Source organism: Neoarius graeffei, chromosome 11 (genome assembly GCF_027579695.1).
Source record: "Neoarius graeffei isolate fNeoGra1 chromosome 11, fNeoGra1.pri, whole genome shotgun sequence".
NCBI lineage: Eukaryota > Metazoa > Chordata > Actinopteri > Siluriformes > Ariidae > Neoarius > Neoarius graeffei.
In genome coordinates this window covers 26526585-26548219 of record NC_083579.1, presented here as the reverse complement: position 1 = coordinate 26548219, position 21635 = coordinate 26526585, and the positions used below count along the sequence as shown (strand labels likewise).

At 39.3% G+C, this 21635-nt stretch overlaps 2 protein-coding genes across 11 annotated transcripts in view; both read left to right on the top strand.

Moving 5' to 3' along the window:
• Nucleotides 1-17366, top strand: part of fyna (FYN proto-oncogene, Src family tyrosine kinase a) — a 71768-nt gene extending 54402 nt beyond the window's left edge. For all 3 annotated transcript variants that reach the window (XM_060933690.1, XM_060933688.1, XM_060933689.1), the window contains 2 exons: nt 10382-10513; nt 15687-17366. In XM_060933690.1, the coding sequence (XP_060789673.1) occupies nt 10382-10513; nt 15687-15895 (341 nt within the window). In that variant the 3' untranslated portion in view covers nt 15896-17366. The remainder of the gene's footprint in view (nt 1-10381; nt 10514-15686) is intronic.
• Nucleotides 17367-19274: 1908 nt separating this feature from the next.
• si:ch211-266g18.10 (titin) overlaps nt 19275-21635 on the top strand; it is a 92932-nt gene continuing 90571 nt past the window's right edge. For all 8 annotated transcript variants that reach the window (XM_060933684.1, XM_060933685.1, XM_060933680.1 and 5 more), the window contains exon 1: nt 19275-19519. In XM_060933684.1, the coding sequence (XP_060789667.1) occupies nt 19501-19519 (19 nt within the window). In that variant the 5' untranslated portion in view covers nt 19275-19500. The remainder of the gene's footprint in view (nt 19520-21635) is intronic.

Here is a 21635-nt window from a genome sequence, read left to right as displayed (position 1 = left end):
GTGGACAGACTCACCCCAGGAGATGGAGACCGGGATGTAGATTCCTTGGCCAGGGAGTCCGGGAGAGAGGGTAGGCCCCGTCACAACCCTCCCTCGGCTGGACGGGGCGGTCCTTTTCCCAAGAGTTCGGGACATGATGCTCGGAAGTGACCCGGCTTGCCACAGTAGATGCAGCACTTGTCCCTCCTTCTGCGCTCCCTCTCAGGTGCGGAGAGGCGAGTACGACCCACTTGCATGAGTTCTGGACAGTCACTGAAGGAGGTAGACGGTTTCCAGGTAGAGGTAGGGAGGCTGGGGGGGCTCAAGGCTTGGTGGCGTTCTCTCATCCTGTTGTCCAGACGAATAGCATGTGAGATGAGGGTTTCGAGGTCACTTGGGCATCCAATAGAGGCCAGACCGTCCTTGATGGGGTCAGACAGACCATGGTGGAAGGCTGACACCAGGGCAGTCTCATTCCATCCACTTACTGCTGCGAGCGTTTGGAACGAGATGGCGTAATCTGCAATGCTTCCTCCTTGCTGGATGGACATGAGCTTTCGGGCTGCGTCGGTACTGATGTCCGCCTGATCGAAGACCCGAAGCATCTCTTCAGAGAACAGCTGGAAATCAAGGCCCTCAGGTCCCTGTCTTTGCCAGATAGCAGTAGCCCAGGCTCGCGCCTTACCAGCTAATAAGGTTATCACAAAGGCAATCTTGCGGCGATCTGTAGTGTAGGTGGTAGGCTGAAGCTCAAAGGTGAGTTGACACTGGGTAAGGAACTCTCGGCACTCACTGTGCTTGCCGTCGTACCTCTGTGGTGCAGGAAGGCTGGGTTCGCGAGGTGAAGAAGGCAGCATGGCAGGAGGCACAGGAGCGGGAGCTGGATCAGGAGATGCAGGCAGAGATGTCAGCTGTGCCAGGGTTTTCCCGATTTGCTGAAGCAGTTCCTCGTGGCGAGCAAGGGCCTCACATTGGCTGGTGAGCGTACGTCCATGAGCGTCCATGGTCGCTCCGAAGCATGTCAAAGCTGCCATAATTCCCTGAAGGTTGGCCGGGTAGACAGTTGAAGCAGCCTCTGCTGAGTCGGTCATGACGGAGTCTTTCTGTTAGGGTTTTGCTGGGATTTGAACCTGGTTCGTTGGTGTGATAATCCAGCAAACCCCCACTAGGCCACCAGGGGGATGACTCAAATGCAGAGGCGTGAGGCGGAAGTAGAAAAAGAATCAAAAGGTTTATTAATACTATATACACTATATACAGGGCAAAACAAAAAACAAAACAAAAAAAAAAACAAAGAGTATAATCCAAAAAACACAGTGACTACTAAATCCAAAAGAAAAGCAAAGTGCAAAACAAAGAACACAGTACAGAGGAAACTGGAGATAAACATAACAGCACAAAGACTCCGTGACAAGAGGACTGAACTCAGGGGTATAAATACACAAACTAATTAAGGACACAGGTGAAGATAATTAGGACTAAACAGGCAATTAACAAAAACACAAAACACAGGAACAGTGGCGGCCTCTAGAGGCCAAAATAAACAAGACACGAAAAGGAAATAACAGCGGCCTCTAGAGGCCAAAACAGTCCAAGTCCTAACAGGTTATTTATATAATAATGAGGAGATAATGCAGATTTGGTAAAATCTGCTATTATTATAACAACAAGAATGGCCGTATTATAAAACATAACATAACTTACACCCTGATGCCAAATTTAGTTAGATTTGGAAGAAAAGTGTGATATTATTATTATTATTAGTAGTAGTAGTAGTAGTAGCAGGAGGAGGAGGAGTATGGCAAACCATTTGAGTATTTATTGGATATCCTGGATATCAGACTTCGGTTTCCTTCGGTCTTCGTCAGCACTAGTTCACCATTTTGTCTTGCTAGTTGAACAAAATCTCTTACTAGTCACTTTTCCAGCAACTAGCTAATTAGTGACCTACAAATTTCCAGATTAGTTAAGTAGTGAGAGCCAGAATGCTCACTACTTAGCTAGAAGGCCAAAATGCGGACTAGTTAATTCGTTAAGCCTCTTCTAACTTTACTAGTTAACTAATTAGGCTCAAAATGTTTACAAGCTAACTAATTGGGACCAAAATATCCACTAATTACTAGTTAGTGAGACACATTTTGACTTAACTAGTGAAATAGTTATGTCCCAAATGTTCACTAGTTGGACTAGTTGAAAGCCAGAATGCTCACTACTGCCAACTCGCATAAAATACTTTTGTTTTGAAACGATAAAATAAACCAACTGCCAACCAATCAGGACACTGGATTCTGTCATTATCCTGTCTGCTTCATTTGGATGTTGCACACTAGTTAACATTTTAGTCTGAGGAACTGCAACTAATTAACTACTCGCTGAATGTTGCAGTATAAATGTTAATTAGTCAAGGCAAAAATGTCCACTAGTTACACTAGTGAGAGTCTTTGACCTTAATGATTAACTAGCTACACAGGTCCTCTTACTAGAACTAGTTGGGTCCAAAAAGAGTCACTAGTTGACTTCTCTTTCTTTTTCCTTCTTTTGTTGCCCCTGTCCTGACTTTTTTTGAAACATGTTGCTGGCACTAACTTCAAACTGAGTATATATGCTTCAGAAAACAACACAATTTCTCAATTTCAACATTTTATATGTTGTCTTTGCAGACATGCCAACCATTACAGTTTGCCCGTAATCATTACAGTTTCGGTGGTCCAATTACGCTATTACGACTTTGAAGTCGATTATAACGGTTTTTGCTCATAATTGATATTTTCAAATTTGCCGCCAGAATTCCCACACTTGCAATTTCCCAGTCTCCCGGCAGAGGGCGCTATTACTAGAATGTCAGCCAATGTTTTAGAAACACGGTCTCCATGGGCGGATCTACCGGGATGGCATAGGAGAAAGCCTTACCACCCCTGCTGCCACCCCAGTTGGCAGCGACGAATTCAAAGAAAAATTACGGCCAATTTGACATTTACGTGCGCGAATTTCCAATGTCTGACTGCGGTGAATGCAGCCAGAGATTGGTTGTTTTGGAAAATTGAGAGGCGCGAAGCGAGGGAGCCAGGAGTCACGAGGAAAGGAGACACGGGAGGACAGAGGTAAAAGCTGATTAACTATCTATCAAGAAATTAAATTATAATGAATGAACAGTGGGGGCGGCACGGTGGTGTAGTGGTTAGCGCTGTCGCCTCACAGCAAGAAGGTCCTGGGTTCGAGCCCCGGGGCCGGCGAGGGCCTTTCTGTGTGGAGTTTGCATGTTCTCCCCGTGTCCGCGTGGGTTTCCTCCGGGTGCTCCGGTTTCCTCCAAAGACATGCAGGTTAGGTTGACTGGTGACTCTAAATTGACCGTAGGTGTGAGTGTGAATGGTTGTCTGTGTCTATGTGTCAGCCCTGTGATGACCTGGCGACTTGTCCAGGGTGTACCCCGCCTTTCGCCCGTAGTCAGCTGGGATAGGCTCCAGATTGCCTGCGACCCTGTAGAAGGATAAAGCGGCTAGAGATAATGAGATGAGAATGAGATGAGATGAACAGTGCTAGCATAGTTGCAATGCTGATTTTGAGAGGATAAAAATCAGGTTGGAGAACGTTATTTAGCTAACTATACATGTAAGAAAAAAAAAAAAGTGTGTTTCCGGTAACCCGACCGATCGAGAATTTCCGCGTCGAAATTGCCGACCGTAAAGTTTTTATCACAAATTTCCCTCGATATTTTAGTGTAAGTGGCGTTAGTTTGTCATAATTTTTTGTTTCAACGCATTCAAGTTGTGAAAGAAACGATAAAAAGTAAAATGTTTTGCCACTTCTATCAGCCCTCCTACATAAACATGAAAGCGCACTTGTATACTGAAGGAGGAAGGCAAAACTGAGCCGAGGCGCCATTTTGAATCCTCATTCAAGGCTGTAATGCAAATTGCTTCCTCTTCAGTATACAAGTGCACTTCCATGGCAGGAAAAACACTACATTTTGCCGCCTATGTAGTCCCCTATTTATACAAATAGGAGTCATTCAGGATTCAGCCATGTTTTTGCTCGGTGTTTTTGCTCGACCCAAGTTCTACAGTAGGCTAGGCTAGGCCGTCTGCTTTTAATGGAAGTAGCCTAGCCTAGGACGTTATTTTCACGTTATTTCTTGATAAGGTGTTTTCACGTTATTACATGAAAATATCATGAAATAACGTGATAATTTCATATTATGAAATTATGTGATGTTATGTTATTACATGATAAATATATTGTAAAAACGTGATAACTTTGTTAACAATATCTTTTCACGTAATTACTTGATTCTAAGCCAATTTTTTTTGAGTGTGGCAGCAATACGCTTCCGTAGATCATAACTCGAACTCTCGCGATATTTTTTTTTATTCGTTTAAAGATTTAAAACACACTTTTATTTTATTATGATGTGTGGTATAAAGGATTCTGTGCCAAAATACTATTTTGTAAGATGTTTACTTGTGTTAATTTTTTTTCGAACAAAATAAAAAAAAATTAAGAAAAAAAACCTTTTCCTACCTACCGACCTTATTTTAGTATTTCATGTTACCTGAAACACACTTTTTTTTTTTTTGGCCTAATGTTAGCTAGGTCTGACATTAGTTTTGTGTAAAGTCGGCCACAAAAGTTAATATTGATTCAATGTCTGTCAAGGAAAACATTGCTATTGGCTGAAGCTTATGATTCAAATATTGAGGATCTTAAACATGAGTTACATCAGACGAGGAGAGTACTAGACAGAAAAAAGGGGAAAAGGAGAGTCCTACCACTCTCATGGAGTTCACTCAGTTTTTGGACCCATACCAAGATGTTTGTTTTTGAGTTGTTCAGGTTGTGTAAAATAGCGGTTGTCTTGCCTGTGAGCAGTGCATCCTGTGAACGAAGTTTTTCATCTCTCAGGCTCATAAAGACTTATTTGCAGTCGACTATGACAGAAAAGAGACTATCAAGTTTGGCTGTACTCAGCATTGAATCAAAGCGCACAAAAGCATTAGATCTTGATAAATTTGTGAAGCGTTTTGCTGAGCAACATGGAAATCGCCGCATTCAGCTGTTGTAGGCATGACAAGTTCATGTTATGCTCACCGGTGAGCCTTTACAAAGTGTGAGGAAAAAAAAACCTATAAAATGTGACACGGGTGTAAATGGTTTAAATCATGCTGAACTTGAAGCAGTGTTGTTATTGTTTTTTAGTGTCTGTTCTTTTGCATATACAGTATAAAACTGTCCAGAAATGGTGTAGACCTCATCTGAGAATGTGTGTTCTTCGTGAACAATAAAAGCATGAGATTAAGTTTGTCTGTATGAGTTTGTAAATGGCAGCCTGTGCCCTTTTGTAGTGTGTACATACTATTTGTCATCAAACTGTGATAACTGTGATTAAATTCAGTATATATACATCTGTAATACGTTGCCACCCCTCAAATTCCTGCCCCCCTCTTGCCACCCCATAAATATTTTTCTAGATCCGCCCCTGATGGTCTCTGATTGGTTAACCTCAGCAATTTTATCAAATTTCGACCAATAAGAGCCCCGCGCACATTTTGTACTTTAGAAGAAGCAAAAAATGGCTGACAGTTCAGCCGAACCATCTGACCCGCCACCGAAAAAAGCAAGAAAAACGATCAGCAAAACTAAGACTGTGTACCAGAAATTTAAAGAGGAATACAGTATCTTGTATCCAGTTATCACAAAATCAGGAAAATCCGCGAGTCATGCGTTGTGCACCGTATGTAATGTCCATTTCTCTGTAGCACATTCCGGTGTTTACAATGTCAGACAACACGTGAGTTCTGTCTCGCATCAAACTTTGGCCAAATCTGGAAGTGCTAACCGGACGATCACCTCGATGTTCGTTGATCAATCCTCGATTGACAGCGTGACAAAAGCTGAAGTTTTATTCACAAATTTTCTCGTGGAACACAACCTGCCAATTGCCGCAGCTGATCACAGTGGGCCTCTCTTTAAAGCCATGTTTCCCGACTCCAAAATCGCTTCGAAGGTAAGTCTGTAGATCTCTAGTCTATTATGTGATCAAGCTATGGAATAGTAAATCAGTTGTTAGCGACTCGTATTTTTGTTGCTTTAGCAAAATTCTTAGTATTTGCCTACAACTTACAAGATGTATGAATATTAAAGAAACGTTGATAAAATCACGTTTTTAATTTTTTTTCTTTTGTGTAAATTGTTGAAAATTAATCAAAACTCTCTCCATACATACATACACACACACACACACACACACACACATATATATATATAAAATATATATAAAGGTGCACCCCCCCATGCACGCTCTGCGTGCATTATGTCTGCCGTTGGCAGACATGGACAAATATCTCAAAACAACCATTACAGTTTGCTATCATACAGGGTTGGCATGTCTGTCTTTGTGCTGTTTTCAATGAAATCCAGCACTTATTTTTAATTCATCTCATTCATCTCATTATCTCTAGCCGCTTTATCCTGTTCTACAGGGTCGCAGGCAAGCTGGAGCCTATCCCAGCTGACTACGGGCGAAAGGCAGGGTACACCCTGGACAAGTCGCCAGATCATCACAGGGCTGACACATAGACACAGACAACCATTCACACTCACACCTACGGTCAATTTAGAGTCACCAGTTAACCTAACCGGGTCATTCTATGAAACCGGTGCCTTTTCCACATTGCAATTCTTAAAAAAATAATTTAAGATAAGCTATTTTTTAAGATACTCATATTAAATATGTGACGACAGAGCCGCAAAAAAATTTATTTTCCCACCTCGTGCATAAATTCCTGTTAATATTATCCTTTTTATTGTGACCCAGGTGTCATGTGTTTTACCACCCTGTAACGGACAAGATGCACTAAATTTGAATACAAAGTGTTAAAGGGTGGTATGTTACAGGGTGGTAAATTTCACCTCAGAATGACCTCAGCTAGTTCTGATAATAACTAGCATAGCTAACAAGTGTACAATCCAGTTTACAAATCTCTCTATTTTCCTTAAAAGCTGAAAAAAACAAGAATTTTTTATAGTTTTCCTGTCTATTATGCGTTACAGGGTGGTAAGGTTAAGCTTAACGGACCCTATCTAACTACCAAAAAGAGCAAATAAATCATATCAAATTGTGTGGGAACTTGCCTGCTTGGGATCCTGACTTTGGCCAAGGGTTTGAGTGATGTCATCAGCTTCCTGTGATGTCACTTAAAGAGATACTGTCTTTCTAACAGCCAAAACGTGTAAGCGTTACAGGGTGGTATGTAAAATTGTGGGACGAGCATAAATTGTGATTTTTAGATAATAAATGATACTTTTATTCTAAACAAAACTATTGTATTTTACGAAGGATGTCATTTTATTCATGAAATTAATAAAAATTGTTCGAAAAATGTATATATTTATGTAAATATGTTAGGTGCAAATTCCATACGGGACTTCCCGGACATGGGAAAATAGGTTGTGTATATGATAAAAAGATGAAAAAAATGTAGGATTTTTGTTTACAGTGACAGTAAAACATGCATTGTGTAATTCACAACACTTAAATAGTTTTGTTCATTTGAAATACATTTTCACAATTTCTGGCATTTTTTAGAGGTCATGAAATTATGCGGACACAAAAGGCACCGGTTTCGTAGAATGACCCAACCTGCATGTCTTTGGGCTGTGGGGGAAACCGGAGCACCCGGAGGAAACCCACGCGGACAACATGCAAACTCTGCACAGAAAAGCCCTTGCCAGCCATGGGGCTCGAACCCAGACCTTCTTACTGTGAGGCGACAGCGCTAACCACTACACCACCGTGCTGCCTGTTACAAATCTCAAAAACTGATATTGTATTCACAATAGAACATAGACAACATATCAAATGTCGAAAGTGAGACATTTTGAAATTTCATGCCAAATATTGGCTCATTTGAAATTTCATGACAGCAACATATCTCAAAAAAGTTGGGACAGGGGCAATAAGAGGCTGGAAAAGTTAAAGGTACAAAAAAGGAACAGCTGGAGGACCAAATTGGCATTAGGCATTTCTATACCTAAAAAGATAAAAACAAAAAAACATTAAACATAAAATTTTGACCTGTTTCCATACATGCTGTTAAAATTTGAGGTCAGTTGAACGAGAATTGGCAAGTATTTGTGTGTGTGAGAGAGAGAGGATATTACACGGTGGTGTGAAGATTTTTTTTTTTTTAAAGATATTTTTTGGGGCTTTTTGCACCTTTATTGGATAGGACAGTGTAGAGACAGGAAATGAGCAGGAGAGAGAGAGACGGGAAGGGATATGACCTCGGGCCGGAATCGAACCCGGGTCGCCCGCATTCATGGGATGGCGCCTTAACCACCTGAGCCACGACGCCCCCTGGTGGTGTGAAGATTTGATGTTTTTCTTCTCGTGTTGAAAATATTTTCACTAGTTTGCTCTCTCATGAACATATTCACCACTCAAAGATAAACTTCATATCTTCATGCAACCATGTAATGTTCTTTATCTTAAATGGACACATCTACAAAAAAAAATATACACAAGTCAGTCAAAAGAATTTTAATTCGGAACTGGTTTGCCATTTTGACAACACGTCTAGTCAGCAGGAAAACACTGGGAGTGACATCATCAGAGTGAAATATCAGGAAATATGTAACTCAGGAAGGTGCATGGGAGTTTGCCCAATCAGTCTGCATGTGTTTTGTGGACCTGGAGAAGGCTTATGACCGTGTCCCTCGTGGTGCCCTGTGGGGGGTGCTTCGGGAGTATGAGGTTCAGGGCCCACTACTGCAGACCATTCGGTCCCTGTATGACTGGAGCAGGAGTTTGGTTCACATTGCCGGCAGTAAGTCGGACTCGTTCTCGATGCATGTTGGACTCCGCCAAGGCTGTCCTTTGTCACCGGTTCTGTTCATAACTTTTATGGACAGAATTTCTAGGCGCAGCCAAAGGGCAGAGGGTGTCTGGTTTGGTGGCATTAGGATCACGTCTCTGCTTTTTGTGGATGATGTGGTCCTGTTGGCTTCATCAGTCTGTGACTTACAGCATGCGCTGGGATGGTTTGCAGCCAAGTGCGAAGCGGCTGGGATGAGGATCAGCACCTCCAAGTCCGTGGCCATGGCGCTCAGCCGGAAACGGGTGGAGTGCATACTCCAGTTCAGGGGGGAGTTACTACCTAAAGTGGAGGAGTTTAAGTATCTCGGGGTTTTGTTCAAGAGTGAGGGTAAGGGGGAGCGGGAGTTGGACAGAAGGATCGGGGCAGCATCAGCAGTGATGCGAACGCTAAACCGGTCTGTTGTGGTAAAGAGAGAGCTGAGCCAAAAGGCAAAGCTCTCAATTTACTGGTCCATCTACATTCCCACTCTCACCTATGGTCACGAGCTATGGGTAGTGACCGAATGAATGAGATCGTGGATACAAGCGTTAGAAATGAGTTTTCTCCGCAGGGTGGCTGGGCTCTCCCTTAGAGACAGGGTGAGAAGCTTGGTCATTCGGGAGAGACTCTGAGTAGAACTGTTGCTCCTCCACATCGAAAGGAGTCAGTTGAGGTGGTTTGGGCACCTTGTTAGGATGCCCCCTGGACACCTCCCAAGGGAGGTTTTCTGGGCATACCCCACCGGGAGGAGACCCTGGGGCAGACCCAGGACACGCTGGAGAGATTACATCTCTCAGCTGGCCTGGGAACGCCTCGGTATTCCCCCGGAAGAGCTGGTGGAGGTGGCTGGGGAGAGGGAAGTCTGGGCTGCTCTGCTTAGGCTGCTACCCCCGCGTCCTGGATCCGGATAAGCGGTAGAAGATGGATGGATGGATGTCACTCAGATCCGCAATGTATTTTGTATGAAAAATGTGAGTTTTTCAACATGAGAAGATAAACTTCATATCTTCAAGCCAGCATGTGATTTTCATTTTATTATATCGATACATTCACAAACAAAATGTACCCACATTTATCAAAACAATTCATCAATTTCCTCAGGAGTGACATATAGAGATTTATGTCACGGTTTTGGTTCTCCATGTCCCGGATGTAGCTTGTATGAAAAATATAAGTGGCGTATTTCCCAGTAAAACACTTGTGTAGCTTGTGTGTATGTGTGTGTGTGTATATATATATATATATATATATATATATATATATATATATATATATATATTATTAGTAATTGTGTGTTAGGAGTGCATCTTGGAAAACCCATTGGATGTCACTGTGGCTCAATTCTGGAAAACTAAAAATTGCATGGTCTATAAACTGGACACTAAATTGGATTTCACCTTCATATGAGGACTTGAGTACTTTTTTGAAAAATTAATTTGTCTGTTTTCAGTAATGTATTCTTAGTCATGGACTGTAATGTTACTCTCCAGCCCGAGAGTGATCCTCAGTACTTAGTCTCGGCCGATCATAAACACTGCTTTCTGTTTTAGGTGCCAAGTTCCCAATTAAATGGACAGCCCCTGAAGCTGCGCTCTACGGACGGTTCACCATCAAATCAGATGTGTGGTCATTTGGAATCCTGCTAACCGAGCTGGTGACCAAAGGACGTGTGCCATATCCAGGTGAGACACACAATTCACTTAAATTCAGTTGTATTTCTCTTGGACTCTGCTCCTCCTACTCAAGCGAGTAGGACGCTTCTTTGCTTTGCTCCTGCTTTCTTGATCTTTATTTCTATACTTTTACTTTCTCATTAAATTTTCACTTTTTTTTCTCATTTTATTTTTCATCTTTATAAGCTTTTAATTTAATTTCCACTTTTTTTTCCCTTCATCTTTATAAGTTAGTTTTTAATTCAAAATGCCAAGAAGCAAAAAATCCTGCAGAAAATGCATGGAACTAGAACAGAGGATTTCTATTCTGGAATCAAAGATTAATGCTCTGCCAAAGACGGACGAATTAAAAGCGATATCTCAGGAAAGGAGTACAGAAACAGTGGCTGAGAATGCAGAGATTGCACTCTGACAGACCGAGGACATTGTGGATGAACTCACCAATCAAACTGTGCAAAATGTGAATACAGAAAACTGGCAAAAAATAGGTGGTAAGCCCAAAAATAAAAACAGAAGAGTGATTACTTCAACACCAGCTCATTCTACAAATTACAATAGGATCTACAATCCTATGGAAAATCCACAGCCCATAAGGATTCAGAACAAATTTGAATGTCTCAGGTATGTGGAAGAGGATCTTTCAAGTGGACAAACACATAGTAAAAAGAGATCGCACCAAGATCGAAGAGCTGTGAGAAGAGGTAAAAATCAGCTCGTAACACCACCTGATCCCACAACCCTTGTTCTTGGTGATTCCACTGTAAGACAGTTAAAAGGTTATGGGATGATTATTTGTTGTCTCCCAAATGCATCCATCTCTGACACCAAAGACAGCATTTTGAAGCTCATGTCCGAGCATAAAACTATTAAACGTATTGTTGTGCATGTGGGAGCAAATGATGTTTTCAGAGAACAGCTGTTTGTCCAAGATGATTTCAGAAAACTTTTTTCTGAGCTCTATAAGACTGGAATTCAATCTTTTATCAGTGACCCACTCCCAGCGAGAGGAAGTTTTGCTTTTTCTCGACTCTTCAGTCTTAACACCTGGCTTGGAAAAACTTGTTCTTCATTTGGTATGAACTTCATAGACAATTTTAATCTTTTCTGGAATCGCAGAGAATTTTACAAGTTAAATAGCACTGAACTCAGCTGGATTGGAGCCAAAGTCTTAGCAGACCACTACAAACTTGCAATCTTTTCTCAGCCAGCACCGAGGAAAACAGTTGATAAGATGTCGCAGACTGACATAGTTACAAAGCCTAAACAATCATCTTTGCAAGTCGTCATCAAGGACACACAAACATCTGACTTGCAAGACTCCCAACATTCAAGGACAGACGACTCCACTTCTCCTCGGATGGATTTCCCAAATAGCATGAAAAAATTGCTCCCAATGGCTACACTCTCTTTTTCCAGCCCAAATCTGTCGCGACAAGCAGTGTACCCAGTTCGCCCAGGACTTTCAGCTGGCTACAAATCTTTTTCACCATCCAAAAGATACATGTCATCTCCAATCCTTTCACCCTCAAACCAAATGGAACATTTAGAAAGTCTTGTTTGATGTACTCTGGGTCCCTGAAAATGGGTGTAGTGCTGAAAACCAGCTAGTGCCTATGCCATCCAGCTCTATTCCTGTGTTGATAAGAAACAGAAAACATAGAGCACATTTAACCCTGGGGGTGAACCAATCTAATCTCCTTCCTGTTTTAAAACAACATCAGAGTGCAAAATCTATTTCTAGATTTTCTGTAAAGCTAGCTCTTCTGAATATTAGATCACTTTTAAATAAGTCATTTTTAATTAATGATCTTATTTGCAAACACAATCTTGATTTTTTGCTTCTAACTGAAACATGGCTGGATCAAGCAAATAGTGCTTCCACCCTTATTGAAGCAGCTCCCCCAAATTTTAATTTTTTGAATGTTACCCGACAAGGGAAAGGTGGAGGGATCGCAAATATATTCAAAGTCTCTTTTCAATGTAAACAATCCTCACTTGGTGATTTTATGTCCTTTGAACACTTATGTGCACTTGTTACATGCTGTCCTAACATATTATTATTAACTATTTATAGGCCTCCGAGACATTCAGCCAAAGTCTTTCTTGAAGAGTTTGGTGAACTGTTATCAGTCATTTGCTTAGAGTTTGATTGTCTTATTATATCTGGGGATTTTAATTTGCATGTTGATAATACTGATAACATTTATGCCAAAGAACTACTTGCAATTATTGACAACTTCAACCTAGTACAACATGTACAGGGGCCGACCCACTCTCGTGGTCATACTCTTGACCTCGTCATCACAAAGGGTCTTACTGTTTCTAATACTGTTGTTGACCTGGCCTTATCTGATCATTTCTGTGTTTTCTTTGATGTTTCTATGTCTCCTCACATTCAGAATAGCTCAACGACTATAGGTAGGAGAGTCATAAAAGACAACACATGTGCTCTCTTTGAGCAAGCTCTCTCGCAGAAATCAACCAAAATGTCAGACTCTGTAGATGATTTACTGGAATTTTTTAATTTAAATATGACCCAAATTATGGATGATATTGCTCCATTCAAAATCAAAAGAGTCAATGATAAGCAGAAAGCACCATGGAAGCAGTACCCGGCTGTTAAACTGCTAAAGAGAGAATGTAGAAAGACTGAAAGAAAATGGCGCAAATCTAAACTTCACATTCATTATCAAATCCATAAGGAGATGCTTTGTAATTATAATTATGAAATTCGTAAAGCAAGACAGTCTTTCTTCTCTAACATCATCAGCAGGAATATGAACAATGCCCGTGTGCTATTTTCAACAGTAGAGAAGCTAACTAATCCCCCACCACAATTAGCACCTGAACTTCTCTCAGTTAATAAATGCAATGAGTTTGCATCCTTTTTCAAAGGTAAAATTGATAAATACGGCAGAATATTCCTCATAATATATCTCAGTTGCAAAAAATTGAAAAACTGCAATCACCAATGACACAGATAGATAACTTCAACACAATGTCAGAATTTTGTTTAATTGATTATGAGACTCTTGAAAAAACTGTACAAAATCTCAGTTCCTCAACATCTGAATTGGACATTCTGCCCACCAACTTTTTTAAGTCTGTACTTCATCTTATAATTACAGATGTGCTTCAAATTATAAATACATCCCTGGAGACTGGCGTTGTTCCTGTGTCCCTAAAAAAAGCCATTGTAAAGCCCCTTCTTAAAAAAAAATAATCTGGATCCTTCAGTATTAAGTAACTACAGGCCAATATCAAATCTACCATTCATTGGGAAAATCCTTGAAAAAATTGTCTTCAATCAATTAACTGCCTTCTTGATAGCAAACAGCCGTTTTGATCATTTTCAGTCAGGATTTCGTGCCAATCATAGCACTGAAACAGCGCTGATTAAAGTTATAAATGACATACGTCTTAATACTGATGCAGGCAAAACATCGGTCCTGGTATTACTGGACCTCAGTGCAGCTTTTGATACTATTGATCACAACATACTGCTATATCGACTTGAACACTGGGTTGGATTGACTGGTAAAGTTATCAACTGGTTAAATTCGTACTTAAAAGATAGAAGCTTCTCTGTTACCCTGGGAAATTGTTCCTCAACGTCAATGTCCTTGACCTGTGGTGTCCCCCAGGGGTCGATTCTTGGACCATTACTTTTCAACCTTTATATGCTCCCACTTGGGCAAATTATCAATAAAAATTCAATTTTGTATCATTGCTATGCAGATGACACCCAAATTTATTTCGCTCTATCACCTAATGATTATGCCCCCCTTGAATGTCTCTACCAGTGTATCGATCAAATCAATAGCTGGATGTCACAAAATTTTCTTCAGCTGAACACAGATAAAACAGAAGTAATTCTATTTGGAAAAAAGATGAAAGACTCAGGATTACCACTATTCTTGACACAAAAGGGATGAAAACTAAAGAAATGGTTAAAAATCTTGGTGTTTTCATTGACAGCGAGCTAAACTTTGACAGTCACATGAAAGCAATCACTAAAACGGCATTTTATCACCTAAAAAACATTTCCAAACTAAGAGGACTTATGTCAAAAAATGATCTGGAAAAACTAATACATGCCTTCATCTCTAGTAGGGTTGATTACTGCAATGGCCTTTTCACAGGCCTGCCAAAAAAGACCATCAAACGACTTCAGCTGGTTCAAAATGCAGCGGCTAGGGTTCTCACACGAACAACAAGAACAGAGCACATTACTCCAATTCTAAGGTCCCTTCACTGGCTTCCAGTAAGCTACAGAATTGACTTTAAAGTATTGCTGCTGGTGTACAAATCTCTAAATGGTACAGGGCCCAATTACCTCTCTGATATGTTGCAGCAGCCTAACCCAATCAGATCTACCAGATCAAAACAGAAAAATTTACTATTAAAACCAGTTGTTAAAACAAAGTATGGTGAAGCAGCTTTTAGCTACTATGCAGTACAGCTATGGAACCAACTGCCAGAGGACATTAAAAATGCTCCTGCTGTTGGCAGTTTTAAATCTAGGTTAAAGACCAAGCTGTTTTCAGATGCTTTCTGTTAAATAATTTAATATTGTCTTCTTTTTTTATAATTTTTATTTTCTCTGCATGTTTTAAATTTACTTTAATTTTAACTTTATTCTATTTTATTCTTTATTCTATTTTGCTTGGGGTTTTTTTCTCCTCCTATTTCTACTTTATTTTATTATTTTATTTCTACTATTGTTTAAATTCCTATTATTTTCTTTTAATTCTTTTAATTCTTTTAATTAATTTAGAATAAAAATAAAATTATTTTATGTAATTTTATTTCTCTATTGTTTACTGTTTTTGTTTTTACTTCTGTAAAGCACATTGAACTGCCATTGTGTATGAAATGTGCTATATAAATAAACTTGCCTTGCCTTGCCTTGCCTTGCCTTGGTATTTCTGTGCAGTACTCTGCATATGGCATGTACAAAAAAAGGTCCAATGAGGAACGACTCATGTACAAGACATGAGGAGGTAGATACGAGTAAGCCTGGAAATGAAAATGGAAAAACAAGGAAATGTTATCATCTTGTACACAAATCATATTTAAACATGTATTCTATCATTTAAAATAAAACCAAGCTGTGTGGTGGTATTTATTGACTTGTTTATTTATTAATGTGTTTTTTTTAATTCTTTTATTTATTTTAAAGGGATGAATAACCGGGAGGTTTTAGAGCAGGTGGAGCGTGGATACAGGATGCCATGCCCTCAGGACTGCCCGATCTCTCTGCACGAGCTCATGCTGCAGTGCTGGAAGCGAGACCCTGAGGAGAGACCCACGTTCGAGTACCTGCAGGCATTTTTGGAGGACTACTTCACTGCCACGGAGCCCCAGTACCAACCAGGAGACAACCTCTAAACCGCAAACAAGAGTTTGGGAGTTAAAGCGAATGGATTTGTGCTTTAATCTCGCAGATTATAACTCAAATCCAGGTCACTTTGACATAATAATGCTATTAGACATTGAAAAATCACCTGAACGACTGAAAACCTTGGTAGAACTCAAGAGCCAGAGGAAAACTCATTGCTACGACACACTGACCTGAACGACGACGATCTGATGCACGTGCGATGAATAAAGCTTCCAGATTTGTTGCCATTTCAATCCAGTATTCGACTCGTTCCTCATCTTCCATTAAAAAGGACATGCCACATTAAATGTGTTCACTAAAGCCAAACCATATTTCGGGGACATTATGCGAGTGTTCAAAAAAGAGTTAAGGATAACCGATGGCTTGTTTGTATGTAGTGTAAATATGATTGTGTTTACTTACCCCGTTTTAGGCTTTATTACTTTTTATAATGCTTTTTATTTGAGGGTTGTTTTTTTTAATTTATTTTATTTTATTTTTTTTTTTTTGGGGGGGGGGATCATATCCAGTCATTGCTCATAGAAAAAGTATGAATATCGAGGCTGAAGCAAGACGACTAATTCTGGAAACAGCCTCTATTAAAACAACCGGGACTCTTGATTATTTATTCCAGTAATGATGTACCCTCTTTGTTTAACTTTGAGAAATCCTGCAGCACATACATTAGCTAGGTTTCCTGACACTAAACATTGTGACTCTTTCACTGAAGGAAAATGGTGTGTTCGCACTGGTGACTCTGCTCAGCTTTATTATTTGCACTTGCTTTTAGGAAAAGCTCAGTGTCTCCATTTCTTTTTTTTTCTTTTTTTTTTTTTGCTAGTGCATTTTCTATTTAGCCACTTTGGATTAACGGTAGAAGAATTATGCATCGATATAGTAATCAGGCTGTGTGGGCATTATGCTTGACTATACCTGCATCTCTCTTTAGCGAAGATGATCAAATAAAATAAATGGCTAACATCATCATTATTGTTGTAAGAGGCATAAAAGCAAACCATTTAAATGCATTACAATGTGCTATAATTTAACATAACTGCATAGGGAAAAATAATTAAGATTAATTCCACTGAGCTTCTTTCTGGCCCTGATTTTTGTCCCTGGTATAAAATTATATCAATATGTCATGTCCGGACCTCATTTAACCTTAATCAGTATGTTAAAGTGTCACAGCCCTTGTCTTTGAGGCAGAATTAGCAAGGCCATTTTCACCTCGTTTCCATTCCAGCTTTCACTCGAATATCTAGTGAAGGTTTTTCTATAGAATATTGCGCACCATAGTAAGCCGTATGAACACAGACTCCAATGCCGACCTCATGATGATCACCCGTTTCTCTCCTCTTTTTTTTTTAAATTAAAGTCATCCATTTGGATTAATCCATAGACCTTGTGTTTTTATTTAATTGTTTTGTTTCATTTATGCACAAACATTTGTAGAATAAAGACTCATACCCAAGTCCATTTCTTTGGATTTTATGTTTCTCTTTGGAAATTATGTTGCCTTTGGAATTTATCTTTGTCTTATACCACAGTGCTTAGATTCTCAAATCTGATTGGTCAGAAGTTGTTGATTAATCAGCTGGCAATAAAAGTGATTGGCAAATGACAGGTTGAGATTAACATGCTTGTTTGAATGTTATCATTTCAAATAACCGCTCATACACAGTGGCTTGTACGACAGACACTTAAGTCTAATAATCAAAAATATTATTGATCTGGTGAACTTTTCGGTAAAGAGATGATTGTTTAACATTTATGAAAGGCATTTCCAGTGTCAGTACAGTTTTCCACACAGAAAAGTCTTCTGGAATTTATGCTTTCCAGTTTCTCCGAAATTCTACATGGGTGTGTTTTTTTTTTTTCCTCTCCCCATCCAGCATTCACATCAGGTAAGGAAACAGCCATTTATAGTTGCTATAAATGTTAGTAATAATGTGAACTAGCTCGTTTCAAAGACCTCAAATGTAACCATAAATGGATAAAAAGTATATGGAACAAATCACTGTGGTATAAGAGGAATAAAAGAGTTTGAGACATGCTGGTATTGGAAAATAATCAACTTCATGACCACACCACACCACCCTGTTGTTTATTTCCTATAAAAGTGTGTCCCAAGGTATGTGTGTCTGTGTGTGTTTTTCCCCTTTACACAAGTTAGTTTTCTTTTGTTTAAAGCTTTACAATAATTGATTGAAATTTACTTTAGCATGAACAGAGGGGTATCATTACAATCACTATGACCAATCATAGATAATATTGGCTCATAATCGATGTTTGTCAATATTTATGAAATAGTCAGTGGAGAAGTGGTTCAGTTCCTGCAAAGCCTTCCTTGTTTTAAAAAATTTGTTAAGCTTTCATAATTTTATTTCATTTAAAGGTGAAAAAGGGGAGGTTGGTACTGTATAAATCTGTTGTTCAGAGATAAACAGCTGCCAATATACAGTATATAAGGTGTAATCCATTACTCAACCCTAATACATTGGGATTTCATTGCTGATATATTGTTAGATATTAGAAATTTGAAACATTCTGTCTAATATCATAACCTGGACAAAAACAACAGCAAATCACCATTAACAAACAGGATGTCTTTTCACAGAATTCTTTATTTCACAAGTTTCCAGGCTTGATCCTGGACCAGTATTCCTAAAATATCTTTAGTAATACTCTTAATGGTCAGAGGAGGGCTGTTATTGTGATTCTATATGCTCAAAAATGCCTCCTTTATAAATAAACCTTGTTTAAATAAATCTTGTTGATATTGTATCGAATCAAGCATTCAGTTTAAGCCTTCTGATGCAACATTATTTCAGTCCATATTTTTCTTCTTCCTGTAACATGACATGATCGCCAGATGAGGGCTATTACATATTGCTCCAATCTCTGCTTCTAGTTTGCTAGTTATAAATAAGTGGATCAGTTCTATGAAATCCCAGTTCTGTGATATCCACTGAGATTTGATTCAAGACTGCTTTTAAATAGAAGATGAGATCTAATTGTTAAGGCAGTGCATAAAGCAGATTGAAATCCAAGTCAGTCTGAAAGAAAGTCATGACCATTTTTAATAAACATACATATATGAAGATGAATCAGAATGAATGGAGACTGGGAAAACTAATGATCCAGTTCATATCAAGCATCATTATGGCTGACGAGGTCAGACTCCCATTCCCCTGCAGCCTAAAAAGGCAAGGCAGTGAGCAGTTGGTGGAATAACCAGGCTAAGAATAACCAGTGGCTGTGGTGGATAAGGTTACCTTCAAACTCTTGTGCATGTTTCCTTGCCCTATGGCCATGTGAGGTGCCAGTTACACTACTGAAATTATTAGCAAGTGTGTTTAATGCCTCCTGTGTTTAACTGTCTAGCTTCAGTGCCTCTTCGGAGTCCCCCCTGTATGATCTTGACACACTGCCCTTCATCACGTTCCCTGAACGTACTGTAGAAAATTAGATTTTTGGATTCACTTAATGAGGTTCCACCTGTGGATTGTATGGGGGGACTAACAAGCTGGGCAGTGTTAACATCAACCAGGTGGAACCACTGCAACAGGACAGGACAAGATCAGCTGAAGCTTCCACAGCAAGTCACACTATGACTAATGAAACTGAAGGTATTGCATTATTTATTTATATACTTTTATAAGGCTTATGAGTTGAATGAAAGAACGCTTACTGTACACTGTGTGTGTGTGTGGGGGGGTTAAATTATATAATAAGTAGATTTGAAAGAACACAGATTAAATATATAAACTTTTTTTGGTTTGTTGGTCATCAGCAGTAGCACAACACTGAAATTCAGAAGTGTTTAAGATTTTCTGTGATTATCCAACGAAATTAAAGGTTCAGAAAAAAATAACCCATACAAAATATCTAGTTGATTTCCATACAAAGCTTATAACGCTATCATGCTACAGTTCTGCTGAATTCTACTGATGCTTTCTATAAGGGGACTTGGTCCGTCTCACATTTTTGGAAGGAGCCTCCAGTATCAGAGCTTTGTCACAAAGAGGTCAAGCTGGAACATTAATTTTCCCACCACAAGAAAGTAGTCAGGAAAAAAGGCTTAACATGTAGTAACACGACAAGCTGCATTTTTAAGTCTTGTTAACTTCCTTAGAGAGGAAATCAAGTTATTTATATAAATGGATTTTAAAAAAGTATCATGGCTATGATTTAATGAATTAAAATATGTAATTGTTGGTAATAAAAGACTTCAGGATGGGATGTGGTGTTAAAGTAAAACAGATCTAAGACGTGTGTTCAGATGATGTTTTTATCAAAACTGACTTTCAATTGAGACAAGATACCTTGGCCAAGGACCCAGCTTGGTGGCACTGGGATTTGAACTCACAACCTTCTAATCAGTAGCCCAATGCCATAACCACTGAACCACCACTACATCCTGTTATGTTTTATTGCCAACTTGTCAGTAGCCCAATGCCATAACCACTGAACCACCACTACATCATTATGTTTTATTGCCAACTTGTGCATTAAACTGTATAAAATTATTAAATGATACGTTTTAGTGCTCATGTCATGACATGAAGCACTAAGTGATGTGTGCAACACTGAAGACTGTGCCATGTCCATGGAAAAATGTCAATACTGTAATATAGCACACATGAAATTCATACAGCCTTGTGGTATTAAGTTACTGTTTTGACCCAGTGTTTAACAAGGAGCTCTGTGCAGTTAGAGCTTGTTTTCTGTACCACATCTTTGCTTGAATAATTATTTATGCAAATTCACATGTTTACATTTAGAAAGGCTTGAGGTATCCTGATATGCAGGACACCAAAGATAGCTTCTGGATTGCACATATGAGAAGTGTGAAATATTTGGCCTACACAGAGTCAGCTCCTACTGGGTCAAGTCATTTGAAATAAATAGACTAGTACATGTAGGAAAGAGAGGAATCTTTTCTGATGAGTCATTTCAACAATTAGTAGCTTGTTTTGACATTTAAGGTGATGTGTGTTATTCCTCCTTTGTTGCAATTTTAACTTCTTTAACAATACTTTTTTTTATCTAATTTATAGTTACATTTAATGTTGTGGAATGTCATGAAACTCATTCATTCCTGTTCATGCTTATTCCCTCATCAGTCTCCCTTTCACTTTTGTTCTCCGTCATGAAGACTTTCCCATGGCGGAAAACTCTCCTGACTGTTAAAGTGCTAACACACCCCTTCCATAAATGCTCAATAAATGTCTCCTAACAAAAAATTTCATTTCAATAATTAGACATTTTGCTTTGTTGTTGTAAACAGCAACACATTTGTTTGTTTTTAAAGAAATTAATTAATAGAAACCTGTGATTTGAATTATAGCTGTACGGTTGTCAGAGCTGCTGTTACATTAAATTAATCAACATGGACTGTCCAAACAGATTGGCAAATTCAAGTACTTACAACAATATCAGGATGTTTCTAAATGCAGTGTATAAGCACTATGAGTATTCTGTACTGGCCGGAGTACCGTACATTTGGTCACTAATCTATTGTGCTGCACTGAGGGACTTCATGAGAGCGCTTGACAGTCTCTGAATACTGACCTGTAAACTGTTCAGCCTGTAACACCATGGACTAGCCCTGACACCACACACAGACAGAGTTATCAATGAAATGTCTATCTGTCTGTCTGTCTGTCTGTCTGTCAAAATAAATAATCAATCAACTCCCCTCACTTCTCTTCTGTCTCCTACACTGCTATCAAAAGGCTGTAA